Source organism: Gossypium hirsutum, chromosome A08, assembly GCF_007990345.1.
Source record: "Gossypium hirsutum isolate 1008001.06 chromosome A08, Gossypium_hirsutum_v2.1, whole genome shotgun sequence".
In the NCBI taxonomy this organism is placed as follows: Eukaryota; Viridiplantae; Streptophyta; class Magnoliopsida; order Malvales; family Malvaceae; genus Gossypium; species Gossypium hirsutum.
This window is the reverse complement of record NC_053431.1, coordinates 62283570-62300763: the sequence shown is the minus strand read 5'-3', so window position 1 is coordinate 62300763 and position 17194 is coordinate 62283570. Positions and strand designations below refer to the sequence as shown.

At 35.3% G+C, this 17194-nt stretch overlaps 1 protein-coding gene across 1 annotated transcript in view; it reads left to right on the top strand.

The window, feature by feature from the left end:
* LOC107945524 (uncharacterized) overlaps positions 1-15761 on the top strand; it is a 34964-nt gene extending 19203 nt beyond the window's left edge. The window contains exons 2-4 of the mRNA XM_016879608.1: positions 12141-12206; positions 14992-15205; positions 15359-15761. Of these exons, the coding sequence (XP_016735097.1) occupies positions 12141-12206; positions 14992-15205; positions 15359-15761 (683 nt within the window). The remainder of the gene's footprint in view (positions 1-12140; positions 12207-14991; positions 15206-15358) is intronic.
* Positions 15762-17194: the final 1433 nt, after the last annotated feature.

Here is a 17194-nt window from a genome sequence, read left to right as displayed (position 1 = left end):
TCCACGGTCTCTTTTATAAGAAACTAGACTAACTAAGCTTTGATTACATATTTTATTCAGCCTATAATTCCACGCCAACAATTTATAGTGATTTTCTAAAATCACGTTACTGCTGCTGTCCAAAGCAAATTATTACAATTTGCTCTTAAATTTCCAAGTCCAAACACTTATGAACTTACCTTTTGAGTTTAAGACATATCATGGCCACATCATATCTTATTAACTCAACTCATTATGTCCTATTTTGATTGAATTTACTCAACGTTTGATCACTTAAAACTTACCTCGGAAGTGGTCGACGAATAGGTATCCACGGCTATTCGTTTACATTCTCTTTTTCCCCTATCCGACTTTGATCCTCTTTGCTCTTAAGCTAAAGCCGCAGAGCACTTTCGAACACAATCACTCAGCTTGGATTGAAGCATCGGATACAAAAACTTTAACCTTCATGTACAATTAATTTCGGCATTCAATCCCCTTAAATTTCAGCTTGTAAAACAATTAATAGCAGTTTTAGACATCATAGTCTTCACCTATTTAGACAACATTCTTTAACATCTAAATAGCTCATTTATATATCATTTGTTCATTAACAACTTCAACCATTATTAATATAAATTTACAATCACTTAGATAACATTAATTATCGTCTAAACAACAATTTTTTTGCTGCATTAAAACACTAAACAACAGTCCTTAAAACAACATAAATACACCACTATCTGAACGTCATTAACAACACAATATTCAAACAACATCAATACCACAATCAGATAGCATAAGCAGGGCAGCAATGAACGATACCAACAAGGTAAAATTCGGACAATGATTTAACATTTTCAACAATTGTCAAACACAAGAGAATAAAAGTTCAAGGAAAGCTCACTAAGGTTCCCAACACCGATTCTACCTATTCAATTTGCTCTTTCCCTTTTCTACTACAACCTTCTCCTACCTTGTTAGCTAAATACAATCAACCCCAAAGTTACAAAAATGGATTATAACAACACAAGCATTCACTAAATTCTTTTAACACAAGTGAGAAACTCTTCATCTACTAGACATGCAACATTTGCAACTAGAAAAGAAAATCTTCTCTTCTCCCACATATTCGTCAAGATCAAATCAACAATGCAACCAGCATTTGTCAACGAAAAGCTATGGGCAAGGGAGAGTTTAGAAGAGTTACCCTTCTACTTGAAAATTTTAACTTCTAAGCAAAGAAATTTCATGGTTTTCCACTACATGCAGCTGCCCTCTCCTTTCTAGCTTCATTCCTTTCTTCCTCTTTTCATTTCGGCCAAGAAGAACCGATTTCTTCTTTTCTTTCCTTCTCAAGTCACGGCAATGGGGGGGGAACATGGATGAGACAACTTTGTTCTCATCACCCCTCCCTTTTCATTTCTTTATTACTAACCCTTTATTATATTCTTTCTCCCATAACACACTAACACAACATGTTTCCAACATGTTTCACCCCATAACATTTTGTCCACTTTCATGCTCATGGCCGGCCACTACTAATTAGGGGGGAAAATTGACATGCAAGTCCACCCTTTTTATTTCATGCACTAATAGATCCTTATGTTGTGACCTATCACATTTCAAAAGTGTCACACATAAGTCCTATTGACTAAATTCACATGCAATTTACTAAATCAAAGCTTAAAACTTTCACACATTCGTATTCACATATAATAGTCATAAAATATGACGGGTAATTATTTTTATGACTCGATTTTGTGGTCCCGAAACCACTTTTCGACTAGGGTCAAATTAGGGGTGTCACATTTCCAATGCATATACGAAACATACCTTATCGTTTGGATTTATGAGCGTATTAATTGAAGTTATTACAGCAAGATCGCTCATTTCCAAACCCAAGTACCTTCGGGATTTAGCCGGATATAGTAACTCGCACAAATGCCTTCGGGACTTAGCCCGGATATAATCACTAGCACAAAGCCCGAATATAATCACTAGCACAAATGCCTTCGGGACTTAGCCCGGATATAGTCACTAGCACAAATGCCTTCGGGACTTAGCCCAGATATAGTAACTAGCACAAATGCCTTCGGGACTTAGCCCACTAGCACAAATGCCTTCGGATCTTAGTCCGGTTATCATCCGATTAATCATGCACATATATCAATAAATCATAACACATTTATATTTCATTTTCATTACTAGAACTCAAACACAAGACACTTATCAACCTTTACCATTTTCGGCTCAATAGCCACATACAAAGAGCATGATTTTGATTGGCTTTGTAACATGATCTCTATACACATTCGGCTACCAGTCATAAGTATAACTAATTACCTCGATATATAATTCAAGTAGAATCATTATATCACCGTTTATTTGTTATGCTTATATGTCATGACTTAATCAAATCATAAGCTAAGTTCCATTACTCAAAGACTTACCTTGGATGTTGTCGAACGACTTCAACGACTATTCGATTAGTTTTTCCTTTCCCTTATCAGATCTAGATCCTCTTTGCTCTTGAGCTTAATTTAAAACAATTGAATTCATTTAATTTCAAATCAAATAGGCGATTTAATATAATACACGTATATTATAAGGTTGAGGTACATATGACTTAATGGTTAACTATCAAACACCATACGCATATATATGTATATATATATTCTCTTGTCATGCACAACCCAACATCTTACTTAGGCATTAACAACTTTATAGATATATGCATATCTATGTTAAGGCCGAATATATATAATTTAACACATTCTACAAATATGGTTATTTATAATGACTAAACACCATTTTATCTCAAGTTATACCTATAAGCACATCCATCCAAATACATTCGTACTTAAACATCATTTCGACCTAACACTCATATTACATCTATAAAACTACAAGCCGAATATACCTATACTTACATCACTTAAACATCAACCCTCAATTTCTTTGACAAAGCACATTTCCGAAAATGATAAGGCAATATAACAGCCTTTAATCCAACTTATAATTCATACATATCACATTCCAAGCATTCACTCTATTCTATCACTTAAAGTACAAACATTACTCAATAACTTCCTAGTTCAAATTCGGCAATTACACCAATTCACTAGATGATTTATTATTATTATTGTTCATTTATTCAAACTACTTAAAATTACCTTAAACTATCACAATTAACAACCATTTGTAACTTATTCATTAAACATGAAAACAACCATATATCTCTTCCATTTTCTACCATGGCCGAATGCTTAAGACACCACACCATTCCAAATTGGTCATGGGTTGAGCAAAGAACTTAATGACTAACTCAAAAATGTTAAAAATCCAAGAATCATCATTGAACTTACCTTCATTTAGCTAACCACCATAGCCGAATTTCTCAAAGCTTTTTCTCTTCTAGTTACGACAATGAGGAGCAAAGATGGAGAAACTTTGGTTTCTCCTCCCACAATTCAACATTTTTTTATCATCCATATTTTTATTTTTAACATAAAATATTAACATAAAATAATTATAATATGTTTTAGTCCATAACATGGCCGGCCACCATCTAGAATTTGGCTAATTTGACATGCAAGTACAAGCATTTTCTAACATGCATTAATAGGCCACTTTAACATTTGCCTAGCACATTTCTAAATTTTCTCACACAAGTCCTATTTAATAAATTTCGCACCATATACACATAATTTAAGCATGAATTTTTCACACATGCATATTCATATATAATGAGCATCAAACATGACTGTAAATTATTTTTATGACTTGGTTTCGTGGTCCCGAAACCACTTTCCGACTAGGGTCAATTTAGGGCTGTCACAATGTGAGACTTTAGCATCCAGTAAGACTCTATCAGTTGAGTCTACTGAGTTCGTAATTTGAGTGTCAAATCCCTTGGGTCGATATGTACTTGTTGACAAAGTGTGTAAGAAATGTCCTCTGATAATCCGAGATTCCTGTTTTTCGGCCGATTTGATGCTCTTACCGTTTGATGAATTTGATGTTATTCTCGGTATGGATTGGTTGACCGTGCATGATGCAGTGGTGAATTGCAAAAGAAAGACCATTGATTTGAGGTGTGCAAATAATGAGATAGTCCGAATTGAGTCTACTGACTTGAACGGAGTGCCAGAAATAATATCCTCGATGATCGCTCAGAGATATATGAGAAAAGGGAGTGAAGCATATCTTGCGTATGTACTTAGTCACAAAGAGTCAGAAAAGAAACTTGAAAAGGTACTAGTGGTTCGTGAGTATCCAGATGTTTTTCCTGAGGAGTTACCGGGATTACCACCCGTTCGAGAAGTAGAATTTGGCATCGAACTTGTACCTGGGACTACACCAATTTCGATAGCGCCGTACCGCATGGCACCAACCGAATTAAAGGATTTGAAAGCTCAGTTGCAAGAGTTGACGGATAGAGGTTTTGCTCGACCGAGTTTTTCACCATGGGGTGCACCAGTATTGTTTGTGAAAAAGAAGGATGGAACCATGAGGTTGTGCATCGACTATCGTCAGTTGAATAAAGTGACAATAAAGAATAAATATCCGTTACCGCGTATTGATAATTTGTTTGATCAATTGAAGGGAGCCTCAGTGTTCTCAAAGATAGATTTGAGATCGGGTTATTATCAGCTGCGAGTTCGAGACTCGGATATACCTAAAACTACTTTTAGGACGAGATACGGTCACTACGAGTTTTTAGTGATGCCGTTTGGGCTCACTAATGCCCCTGCAGTATTTATGGATATGATGAATCGAATCTTCTGGCAGTATTTGGACCGGTTTGTAGTTGTGTTCATAGATGACATCTTGATTTATTCACATGATGAAACTGCACACGCTGAGCACCTGAGATTAGTGTTACAGATTTTACGGGATAAGCAGTTGTATGCTAAGTTCAGTAAATGTGAGTTCTGGTTAAGAGAAGTTAGCTTTTTAGGGCATGTAGTATCTGCATCGGGAATTCGAGTTGAACCGAGCAAAATTTCAGCCATACTTGATTGGAAACCCCCGAGAAATGTTACTGAAGTTCGAAGCTTTTTAGGGCTTGCTGGTTACTATAGACGGTCTGTAAAGGGTTTCTTGATGATAGCCACACCAATAACGAGGCTACTTCAGAAGGATGTTAGGTTTGAATGGTCAGAAAAATGTTAGAAAAGTTTCGATCAGTTGAAAACTTATTTGACTGAAGCTCCAGTACTAGTGCAACCCGAATCAGGCAAAGAGTTTGTCATTTACAGTGATGCATCCTTACTTGGGTTGGGTTGTGTATTGATGCAAGAAGGTCGAGTTGTAGCTTATGCGTTGAGGCAATTGAAGTCACATGAGAAAAATTATCCAACCCATGATCTCGAATTAGCTGCCATCGTATTCGCTTTGAAAATATGGCGACATTACTTATTTGGTGAGAAGTGCCATGTATTTTCGGATCACAAAAGTCTCAAATATTTGATGACTCAAAGAGATCTGAATATGCGACAAAGACGTTGGCTTGAGTTGTTAAAAGATTATGAGCTTGTCATTGACTATCACCCGGGAAAGGCTAATGTGGTTACGGATGCTTTAAGTCGTAAATCACTGTTTGCTTTACGAGCGATGAACGTACATTTGTCTGTTCTATTCGATAATGTGTTAGTAGCAGAATTAAAGGCCAAACTATTGTTGATTCATCAAATTCGTGAAGCTCAGAAAGTCGATGATGAATTGGTTGTAAAACGGGCTGAATGTGTTTTGAATATGGAATCAGAGTTTCAAATTGATAATGACGATTGTTTGAGGTTCAGAAGTCGTTTATGTGTTCCAAGAAATTCAAAACTTATTTCGATGATTTTGAACGAAGCTCGTTGTGGCCGAATGTCAATTCACCCGGGGAGTATGAAAATGTACAATGATCTGAGACGTCAGTTTTGGTGGCATGGTATGAAACGAGACATTTCCGATTTTGTTTCGAAGTGTTTAAAATGTCAACAAGTGAAAGCGGAACATCAAGTGCCTACAGGTTTACTTCAGCCGATCATGATACCTGAATGGAAATGGGATTGAGTCACGATGGATTTTGTATCTGGGTTGCCATTGTCGGCAAGTAAGAAAGATGCGATTTGGGTTGTTGTTGATAGACTGACTAAATCGACTCATTTTATTCCCATACGTACGGATTATTCACTGGATAAACTAGCTGAATTGTATGTTTCTCAGATTGTAAGATTACACAGGGTACCTATTTCTATTGTGTCGGATAGAGATCCGAGGTTCACCTCGCGATTTTGGAAGAAATTGCAAGAAGCTTTGGGTACCAAGTTGCATTTTAGCACCGCTTTTCATCCCCAGACTGATGGTCAATCCGAGCGGATAATTCAGATACTCGAGTAAATGTTGAGATGTTGCATCCTTGAGTTTAGTGGTTCATGGGAGCGGTATTTACCTTTGATTGAATTCGCTTACAACAATAGTTTTCAGTTAAGCATTAAGATGGCACCTTACGAGGCCTTATATGGTCGTAAATGCCGTACACCACTGTTTTGGACCGAACTTAGCGAAAGTAAAATCTTCGGAGTCGATTTGATTAAAGATGCTGAGCAGAAAGTAAAAGTAATCAGTGAAAGTTTGAAGGCAGCTTCAGATCGTCAGAAGTTGTACGCGGATTTGAAAAGAAAAGACATTGAATATCCAGTCGGAGACAAGGTGTTTCTTAAAGTCTCACCTTGGAGAAAGGTACTCAGATTTGGCCGTAAAGGCAAATTGAGTCCGAGGTTTATCGGACCGTATGAGATATCTGAACGAATTGGACCAGTCGCATACAGATTGATTTTACCCCCTGAACTTGAAAAGATTCACAACGTTTTTCATGTCTCGATGCTTCGACGTTATAGATCCGATCCATCACACATAATTAATCCAGCAGAGGTTGAAATTAAATCCGATTTGAGTTATGAAGAAGAACCGATTCGTATCCTAGCTCGCGAGGTGAAAGAGTTGCGAAACAAAAAGGTTCCGTTAGTGAAGGTATTATGGCTCAAACATGGGATTGAAGAAGCTACTTGGGAAACCGAGAACTCTATGAAAGAACGATACCCAAACATTTTCACTGGTAAGATTTTCGGGGACGAAAAATTCCTTAAGTGGGGGAGAGTTGTGACAGCCCTAAATTGACCCTAGTCGGAAAGTGGTTTCGGGACCACGAAACCGAGTCTTATAAGTAATTAAAAGTTATATTCTGTGTTTATGATGTGAGTAAATGCATGTGTGAAAGTTTCATGCATTAATTTGATCATTTTTATGTGAATTTATTAAAATGGACTTATATGAAACATTGTTGGAAAGTGATAGGTTAATCTTACAATGGTCTATTAGAACATGCATTGAAAAGAGTGGTTTTGCATGTCAATTTACCCATAATAAACATAGTGGCCGGCCAAGAAATGATAATGCTTCACTAATTCAAATTTAAAAAAATTTTATATTAACAAATGATTTAATAATTGTAATAAAATGAATTAAATAAAAGGGAAGAAAGAGGATGGTGTTCATCTTCTTTTCCTACCTCTCTCAAAGCCGAAACAAAGATGAAAAAGAAGGGAAAATTTACCTAGAGCAATTCGGCATTCATCTTTAGCTATTAGGAGGTAAGCTTTGAATTTGTTGATTTGGTTTTATAATATGCTAAGTTAAATTGTGGATGCACTCTCGGTAATGTCAAGAAAGTTGAGATTTCTGATGGTGATTTGGGCAATATGCCGAATGATTAAGTGTTAGAATTAGGGGTTATTTTCATATTGTATGGAACAATAGGGGAATGACTAGAATGGGGTAAAGATTTTGGATGAGTAGTTTAGAGGCACCTTGTACATTCGGTCAAAAAAAATTGAGTTTATTTAGAATGTTAATTCCTTCCTCTATGATTATTTTCCTTGCATGTTAAATGGTTCTTGATAGGGGCGAATGAGTTATGAAAGTTTTTATAAATGTATGAAGTTCAAGGTGCAAAATTTTAGTCTTGATGTTATGAATAATCGGTTGACATATGGAGAATGGGAGTTGTCATTTAGGTTAAGATCAAAGGAATGATAAATAGGCACTAAAAGGTTAAATGGGTGAAATTTAAGGTATAAGAACCTATAGGTAATTACATAGGTAATGTTAAAAAAATTAATGTGGTATATTCGGCCATGTAGAGTATATCCTAGAGATATTATATTTAATTCCCTATAATCGGCTAAATGGGTGATAATGGTTTATAATGTTGAATTGAATTATGATTATGTACATTAGAATTAGATATAACAGAAACTATGTGAATTTGGATGTAATATTACATTTGACCTAGAGGCATTAGATGAACATTTGTGGAAATTTCAAAGTCTTGAATAATGGTGATTGTAAGATGATGTAAAAATCATTGAATTATATGTATAAGTATTTAACAAAGTGATTAAACTACCGAATTTAATTATCCTAGATCAAGAACCCAAAGGAGGGGAGTCAAGCAAAGGGAAAAACAAAGAATATTGAGTAGACGGTTGGAAATCATTTCGAACTATATAAGGTAAGTCCATAAGCTTTCATGAGATTGATTATACATATATATATGCATTTATAATTGTGGCCGTATGTGCCAATTGAGTTAATTAAATTGCCTTACTATAAGAAATCGATACTAGCACTACGTGTGCGTAGTTGAAAGGCAATATGTGTGCTGATTTGAATGTTAAATTCGTGATTGAATTTTTGGGGCACTAAGTGTGCGGTGTATCTTGGCACTATGTGTGCGAAAATCCTTGTGCACTATGTGTGCGAATTCGGTTGATGGTTTAAGTAGCATATGGAAAGCATATAGCGTTTGTGCTATTAATCGAAATATCAAAATGAGGCCTGAAACGAATATGCATGAGTGTATATAATTTGACATTGTTTTATACATTGAGAGAAGGTTTTAAAGCATTTGGTTGGTTGATAGTTGATTTGATAGTAAGCATTGGCCTGTGGTTGGGTCAGTAAAATATGTGAATGTAACATAATTCGGCATGACTGAAATTGATTGATTTTATATTATTTTTCTCGTAATCTCATATCAACGGTATGTATAGTATTGCTTATGACTTACTGGGTTGAATACTCATTTTTTTTTGTTTGTTTGTGTTTGTTTGTTTTCTATTTAGATTTCCTTGACCCATTTTGCGTGTTTGGATCATCGTCAAAGTCATCACACCAGCTTGCAACGTTTTGGTATCTTTTCTTAGTTATATAGGTGAACATTACGGCATGTATAGGCTATTATGTTTTGTTTGAACCTCAATATGTAAACTTTTAGCCATGCGAATATGGCTTAAATGCTAAGTTTGAATTTAGCCTTATAGGTGCTTAGTTATAAGGTTCAGTAGATTTGGCCTTGATAATTCGGTTTTGATGGAGTAATAGTCTAAGTCTATTTGATTATTATGCCGTATGGCATGGTTGATCATATATGGTGTTATGTATGTCAAATTACTAGCTAATCCATAGAAACCATGAAATAGGTAAATTTTACCATAAAATAGATTCAGACAGCAGTAGTGGTGTGAATTTGAAAAATCACTAAAGATAGTAGAAATGGAATTAACTAATGAATAAATTATTGAATCGAAGCTTGATGAGTCTATTTTCATATGGAAGAAGTAAAACAGATATATGAGCTATATTGTATGAGATATTTAAAATTTTGTGAAATAGGGCCAGAACGATTTCTGGATCCCCTGTTCTGACTTTGGAAATTCACCATAAATTTTACAATGATAATTAGAAGTCATGCTTTATATGTACAGATTCCTTATTTTTAGTCTAGTTTTATTTGAGATAAACAAAATAGTCATTGAATCTCTGTACAGGGAGATATCTGATTCGTAATACACAGAGGTCAGAGTAGTCGAACCCTGAAACAGGGGAGACTTTAACTAATAAACTGTACTAATTGGAATGACCAAAAATTCTGGAAAAATTTTAGTAGATAGATAGATGAGTTTAGTTTCAGGAAAAATTTATGGAATTGGATTTCGAGTTTCAGAACTCAAGATATGATTTTTAATGAAACTGGGATGCAGTTAGCCAACTTGTCTAGAAAATTTTAAAATGAATTGCATGAGCTGTTTAAGTAATAAATTAAACCCGTTTACACCTTGTGTTCGACTCCGGAAACGGTCTCGGGTACGGGGTGTTACATGCCGAGTTGGGGGGATTGGAGTTTTGAAACCTAGATTTCTTCCTTTGCATTTTGTTTCAATTTTTCTGTTCTAAACTTATATTTTGGGATATTGATGATTCTGTTCTTGAATTTGTGTAGCCCAACCATGAGCTAACTTAATACGGCTGGGGATTGCTTTGGATGATGTTTTAACTTCGATTAATGTTATGGATTGATATGGTTTATATTACTACTTTACCCAATGGTTGTTTTGTTTAAATGCTTCAAAGTGTGTTGATGAATGCTCAATAAGACTTAAGGTAGCTTGACACCGATAAGATGAGGTTCCCTGGATCGAAGTTGGGTAATATAAGTGAGTGTTGAGTGAAATAATCAAGTAAAATTTAGAAAAAGAGCTTTACCTTATATGATTTAGAGGGTTGCGCTTTAGTAGTAGTTGCTAATCCTACGCCTATAGACATATAATACCTTAGGGGGTGAGAAACGGATAGCTTATTTATTTTGCATATTTTTCATTCTTAACTCGACTTGTTCTTGAATTAATTCCTGCTAGTTGATGAATTTTGTGTTTAAATATTGACAAGGATGAAATTCGGGTGCTTTAAATCAAAGACAAGCAAAGAAGGGATTAAATTGAAGCATGGGAAATATAATAAGGACTAAATTGTAAATTTTAGACATTTGAGGGGCTGGTTAGAATTTTACCTTGTAAAAGCCAAAATTAGAAAATAAATTTGATATTAATGTATGTAGTTAGTGGTAGGTGGAACAAGCCTAAAATTAGCATATGGTTTATGTATAGATAGGTGGTGTGGTGCACTTGAAAAAAGACTCTTTGATTTGCCTGGCAATTGAATAGAAATCAATTTATTTTTCTTTCTTATTTTGCATGAAAGTGTGGAGGCATTCTACCAACTTTTGTTCCCATTTCAATTTTTGGCTTAATTGTTTCCCAAGTCCTTCCCATTTCATCTATGACTATTTCTATTCAAATCCACTTGCATAGCCAACCAAAGCATGATTAAATTGATGCTTCACTAAATTCAAATTAGCTTTAGGCTAGTATTCTTTCTGGTCAGGAGTCGTGAGAAACGTATCCGTATTAAAAATCCTTCAAATTGGTATTCACTATCTCTCTAGAATATTTGGATTGACAAATTTGTCCCTTAAAGTTAACTTTTCAATTCAAAAAGAGCATTGGGTTGGAGTCGATTTGGCATACAGTTGGGAAGACGAGTCGACCTGCTGTATTCAGATTTTTGTGAACAAGTTAACAGCGATTGTGATCGGATTTAAACTTCCTATGCGATTGAGTCCATTAATCTGAGTTGGGTTCTTCAGAACGCAAAGCTATCAGGGTCTTGAATTGCGAATGCATGTATTACGGGTAGACAATCGGTAAGGGTTGGTTTGCAGGGGTGTACTGGGATCAACTATGAGAGGAAAAATTGGCGATTAGGACATTCTTAGCTGCTATAACCAGCTTATTGTTTGGAGGGATCAACTAATTTTCAAGGATCGGTTGAAAAAATCAAAATCCACCGAGTCTAGGGCGAAGACTTTATAACTTTGTTTACAAAATCTGAATTTATTTCCCAATTTAATTCTAGTTTCCATTTATTTAATTATTTATTTATGCTATCACAATTATTTAATTTCTAGTCATTTTGAAACTCCTATAATTTATTTAATTTATTTTTTAGCAGGTCATTTGGAGTCGTGGGCACGTCTATTACCACGATTATCGACACGAAAAAATTTTGTTCATGAGAAAAACATGAAAGTTTATCATAATCATCAATCCTTATGGAGTCGACCCTATTACTCTTTACTATTATTTAGAGTTATTTTATTATAGAAATTATTTTTATTTGGTGGTTTCGACGCCCATTAAATTTTGGCACTGTTGCTGGGGATTGGAAATAATTTTTTCTAACTTTTTTTTTGTTTTCTTTATGACCAGATCAAAACTGGGGTCTCAAAATAGAGAAGTTGGCTAGAAAACTGCAAAGAGAAGCCATTCGAGATGGTAAATGACCACATCCCAAGTTCGAAATCGTATCTTACATAGATGGCATTTTCTCATTCGCCAAACCAAACGAGATGGTGGAGAAAACTATATGCCAACTGTGGAGAAAACTGTTTGAGTTTAAATCTGACCTGATTCATCTATTGCCCACCTTCCATGGGTTACAAAATGAAAATTCGAACGCCTATATCAAATAATTCCATATGGTCTGCACAAGCATGAAGCCTTAGGGAGTAACCAGGGATCAAATTAAACTTCATGCTTTTCCTTTCTTGCTAGCCAACTCTACTAAAGAACGACTATTTTATTTACCTCCAGGATTTGTCAATACATGGTCTTACTTGTCTCATTTATTTCTTCACAGGTTCTTTCTAGAAGCTCGAGCAGTTAAACTAAGGAGGGATATTGTAGGAATCCATAAAAAAGAGATTGAGTCGCTCTAGATTACTGAGAGCGGTACAAAAAGTTGTGTGCAAATTTCCCACAATATGGACTGACTGAATAGTCACTCTTGCAGTATTTCTATGAGGGGTTGCTCCCGATGGAAATGAGAATGACAGATTCTGCAAGTCGAGGGGCACTTGTTAATATGACTCCTTAGAGAGCACAAGAGCTAGAGATCCCAGTTTGGTTGTAAAGAAAAATTGGGATTAATTTGAAAAGTTATCAAGGTATGAAAATGGGTCATGGATGTATTATGCAGGAAATTAGAAATTTATGGTAGAAAATGAAAGATTCTTGATAGATAAACAACTTTTACAAAGTGATTTTTGATGAAAACTTGATTTAGGGACCAAAATGTAAACTTGTGAAATTGAAGGAAAAATTTTGAAATTTTATGTAAACATGTACTAGAAAATTTGTAATGGGGTTTTAGTTAGACTTGGAATAGGGAGTAATTTGCACAAGTTTCATTTTCTGGGCCTAGGGACAAAATCATAATTTTTGGTAAAGTTAGAGGCAAAATGATAATTTTTCCTAGGACGTAAATTGAGTCCGTTTAAGTAAGAAATGTATGAAATTAATGATTAAATTCATTTATATAGATCCAAAAAACACAAACTTGAGGTTAGATTGAGGAAAGGAAAAGATTTCGGATTAGTAGATTCTTATGCGGACAAGTGTCGAGGTAAGTTCGTGTAACTTAACCGAATATGTAATTATGTAAATTGAATGTTTTATTGTATGTAATGTGATTTATGTTAATGTGCGTTACTTGTATGTTATGATGGAAAAATTTATACATGCATGAAATGATGATAAAAGGTTAAGTCCCAATTGAACATTGAATTCTGATGAATGTATATGCTTTCCCGAAATTAATAAGGTCCTGCATTTGTTGTGGACAGGATTTAGGTCGGACGAGTAATCCCAATGACTTTATTATATAAAGGATTTAGCCCGGACGGGTAATCCTAATACAATACCTCTCGAGTATGCGTTAAGATTAGGGTTTAGCCTGGACTAGTAATCCTAATCAATGCGTTAAGATTAGGGTTTAGCCTGGACTGGTAATCCTAATCAAGCTTTGGAGCCTACGCTATATAAAAGATTTAGCTTGGACTGGTGATCCTGTCATACGACATATGGCTCGAGAGTGTGTTCCTTGGTTAAGTTCCTTAAGGGTTACCCTCGATAGTAATTGACAAATTATTGAATCGTACACCTCAAGTGTTCTACTTTAGACTTCATTGGAATTTCAATGATCCAATGGACATATAAATTTTGACTTGGAATGAAAATCTTGAGATAAATGATAATGACTTAAAAGAACATTGCTTGATGAGCTCATCTATGTTACTTGATTAATATGAAGATTTTAGTGACCAACATGTTTGATTGATTGTATATGTTTAGGGAATTTAGCCAATAGTGGCATGTATATGTTTGATTGATGAGCTCATCTATGATTTTAGTGAAATCATTTTGGTATAATGGCATGTATAGGGAAACTTGGCCAATAGTGGCTTGAAGTGTCATTTTGTAACCTAGCCATTGGAATGGCTAATGATGGTTCATTTTGGGAAAAGATTAGTAAATTGTTATGATATATATATCCACATGTGTTATGCTAAGTTCATGTGACCCAATTTCGTGAATGTCTAATTTAAGATAAGGTGAGTTGGTAACTATTTATGTATGAAATGGTATGCCTTGTTAAATGATGAAATTGCTTACTTTAAATACTTGAATTGGTTGAAATTGGTTAAGTGTTTATTGTGCAGGTTTTTGGGTGATTTTGGGTGAGAAATGAAGCTAGAAAATGGCTTCATTTTGTCCATATAGGCAGACACACGGGCGTGTGTCTAGACCGTGTGTGACACCCGGCCTGGTAACATGGGCGTGTGACTTGGCCGTGTGAAATCTTTGCCTAATATGAATTAAATTATTTAACCACACGGCCTAGCACACGGGCGTGTGGCATGGCTGTGTGTGCATGTCAGAGAGTTACACAGGGTCGAACACGGCCTCTAGCACGGGGCGTGTGAGCCCTGCAACTTGGAAAAATTTTGTAATTTCATGAAAAATTCTTAGAGGTCCCGATTAAGTCTCGATTCGATTCTAATGCTCGTTTTGGATCTTGAGGGTCCAACTAAGGGACGTTATGAATAATCTCGGTTAATGAATAGTGATTTGCATGAATGAATTGAAACATGTTCTAGATATTCTGGTAATGCTCCGAAACCCTGTTCCGGTGACAGGTAGGGGTTAGGGTTGTTACATTTATCCCAACCTAGGTTTGGTGTACTCCAAGATATAAGAGTGACCAGTGTTTTGGATCCAGAATTGCGCCAATTAAGATCTTCACTTAAGGAAAATCAACAGGATCACGAAGATTACAAGGAGCAAGAAGGGCTAATAGTGTTCAAAGGGCGCATTGTAGTTCCAAATGAAATTGCATTCAGGACTTTGTTGATGAGAGAGTTTCTTGATTCCAAAACTGGAGGACATGCAGGAATAAACCGTACGTATCAGAGAATTGCAGCTTATTTCTTCTGGTAAAATTTGAAGCGTGGTGTGAGAAATTTTGTGAAGAATTGTCAGACTTGTCAGCATATGAAAAGTGAGAGTTTGAAACCTGCTGGTCTTTTACAACCACTACCTATACCAGAACAAGTATTTTAGGATTTATCATTAGATTTTATTGTCAGGTTGCCTAAATCTTATAGGAAAGAAACTGTTTTAGTGTTTGTAGGTCCCCTTTCCAAATATGCTCATTTTTCTTCACTACCGAAGAAGTTTGATAGCAAAATAGTAGCGAGGGTATTGGTCCAAGGAGTGGTGAAGCTACATGGAATCCTTAAATCCTTGGTTAGTGATCGGCATAGAGTGTTTACTAGTGATATTTGGACTAAAATGGCGCGACTTCAAGGTACAGAGCTATGTATGAGTTCTGCATACTACCCCCAAACTGATGGACAAACTGAAGCCTTAAACAGATGCTTGGAGATGTACTTAAGAGTATGGCCGATGAAGATCAAAGTAAATAGGAACAATACCTGCCTTGGGCAAAATACTGGTATAACACAGCATATCAAAGCTCAGCAAGCATGACGCCATTTAAAGCTTTTTGTGGCCGAGACCCGCCCCTTATGATAGATTATTTAGAAGGTGCTTCAAGAAATGAACTGGTTAACCATGCTCTAGGAGTGAGATAAGATACTTCGAGTGTTAAAGAAAAATCTGATGCAACCTCAGATTAGAATAAAGAATCAGGAAAATCAACAACGAAGGGAATTGGAGTTGGAAATAGGAAGTTGGGCTTTTGTAAAACTTCAACCATATCAGCAAGTATCTTTTCAGTTGAGAAGGCAACAAAAACTCAGTCCACGTTTTTTTGGACCATATCAAGTGGAAAAAAAGGTGGGAGCAGTAGCGTATAAATTGAAACTTCTAGAATCCGTTCGACTCCATCCTGTCTTTCACATTTCACAACTTAAACCTTGCCGGGGCCAACCAGCGCAATAGGTTACACCGTTACCCTTTCTACTCGACCATGATGGCCATCAAGAAGTCCATTCGAACCTTGGGGGCAAGGTTCCAATTGAAGAAGGGGTGATGTCATGGTGCAAGACCCTATTGACCATGTTGACACTGGATCTCCTAAGCAAGATGCGAGGCAGCATGAGAATGTCCAGCTGGAGGATAATGCACATACGCACCGACGCAGAGGAGTGAAGGAAAGGAGGGTGCCAACAAATTTAACGGATTTTGTTTGCTATTGAATTGGTTATGAGGATTACTATTTAATATTTTGTTTGTAAGCAAAAAGGCTATCGAAAAACGAAAAACTGATATTATCTCTGAATCTATTATCTTCTTCTATTTTTCATTGTTTGTGCTACTGAGTTATTAACATATTGTAAGAAAGTATTAAGGATTTCATAATGGCTAATGGGTAATTTAAACAGTGTTTACAATGTTAATATAATTACATAATGATGATGATGTGTCAGTTATTGATGACACATATTACTCAAAGAATTATGTTAGAGTTAAATTTTTTTTAAATTGTATATATCTTTGATGATAGAGTCTTAGTTCGACTCGTATGGGTATTGTAACCAATGCAAATAGATGTGAGTTCAAGTGAGTTGAAACATATTATCCTCCTATTTATCGATTGAATAGGGGTTATGAATAATTCTAAATATTATGTCAAAAAGAGCAGACATTAGTAACAAAACTTTCAATAAATACAAAAAAAAATAACTCTCTCTCTTTTTTGTGTTGTCCTCACCATGTGTCACGTAATGTTTGTGACAAGTGGCAAAAAATGTAAAAAATATTTTAATTTATAAAAAATATAAAAATTATTACAATTTTTTAAAAATATATAAAAACATTGAACATTATAAATTTTAGAAAATATAAAAAAATAGAAAAACTATTTAAAATTTATAAAAAATATAGAAAAAATTGAACATATTAAAAAGATATAAACATATTACAAATGTTGCACAAAGATAAAGAAATTAAAAAATTAG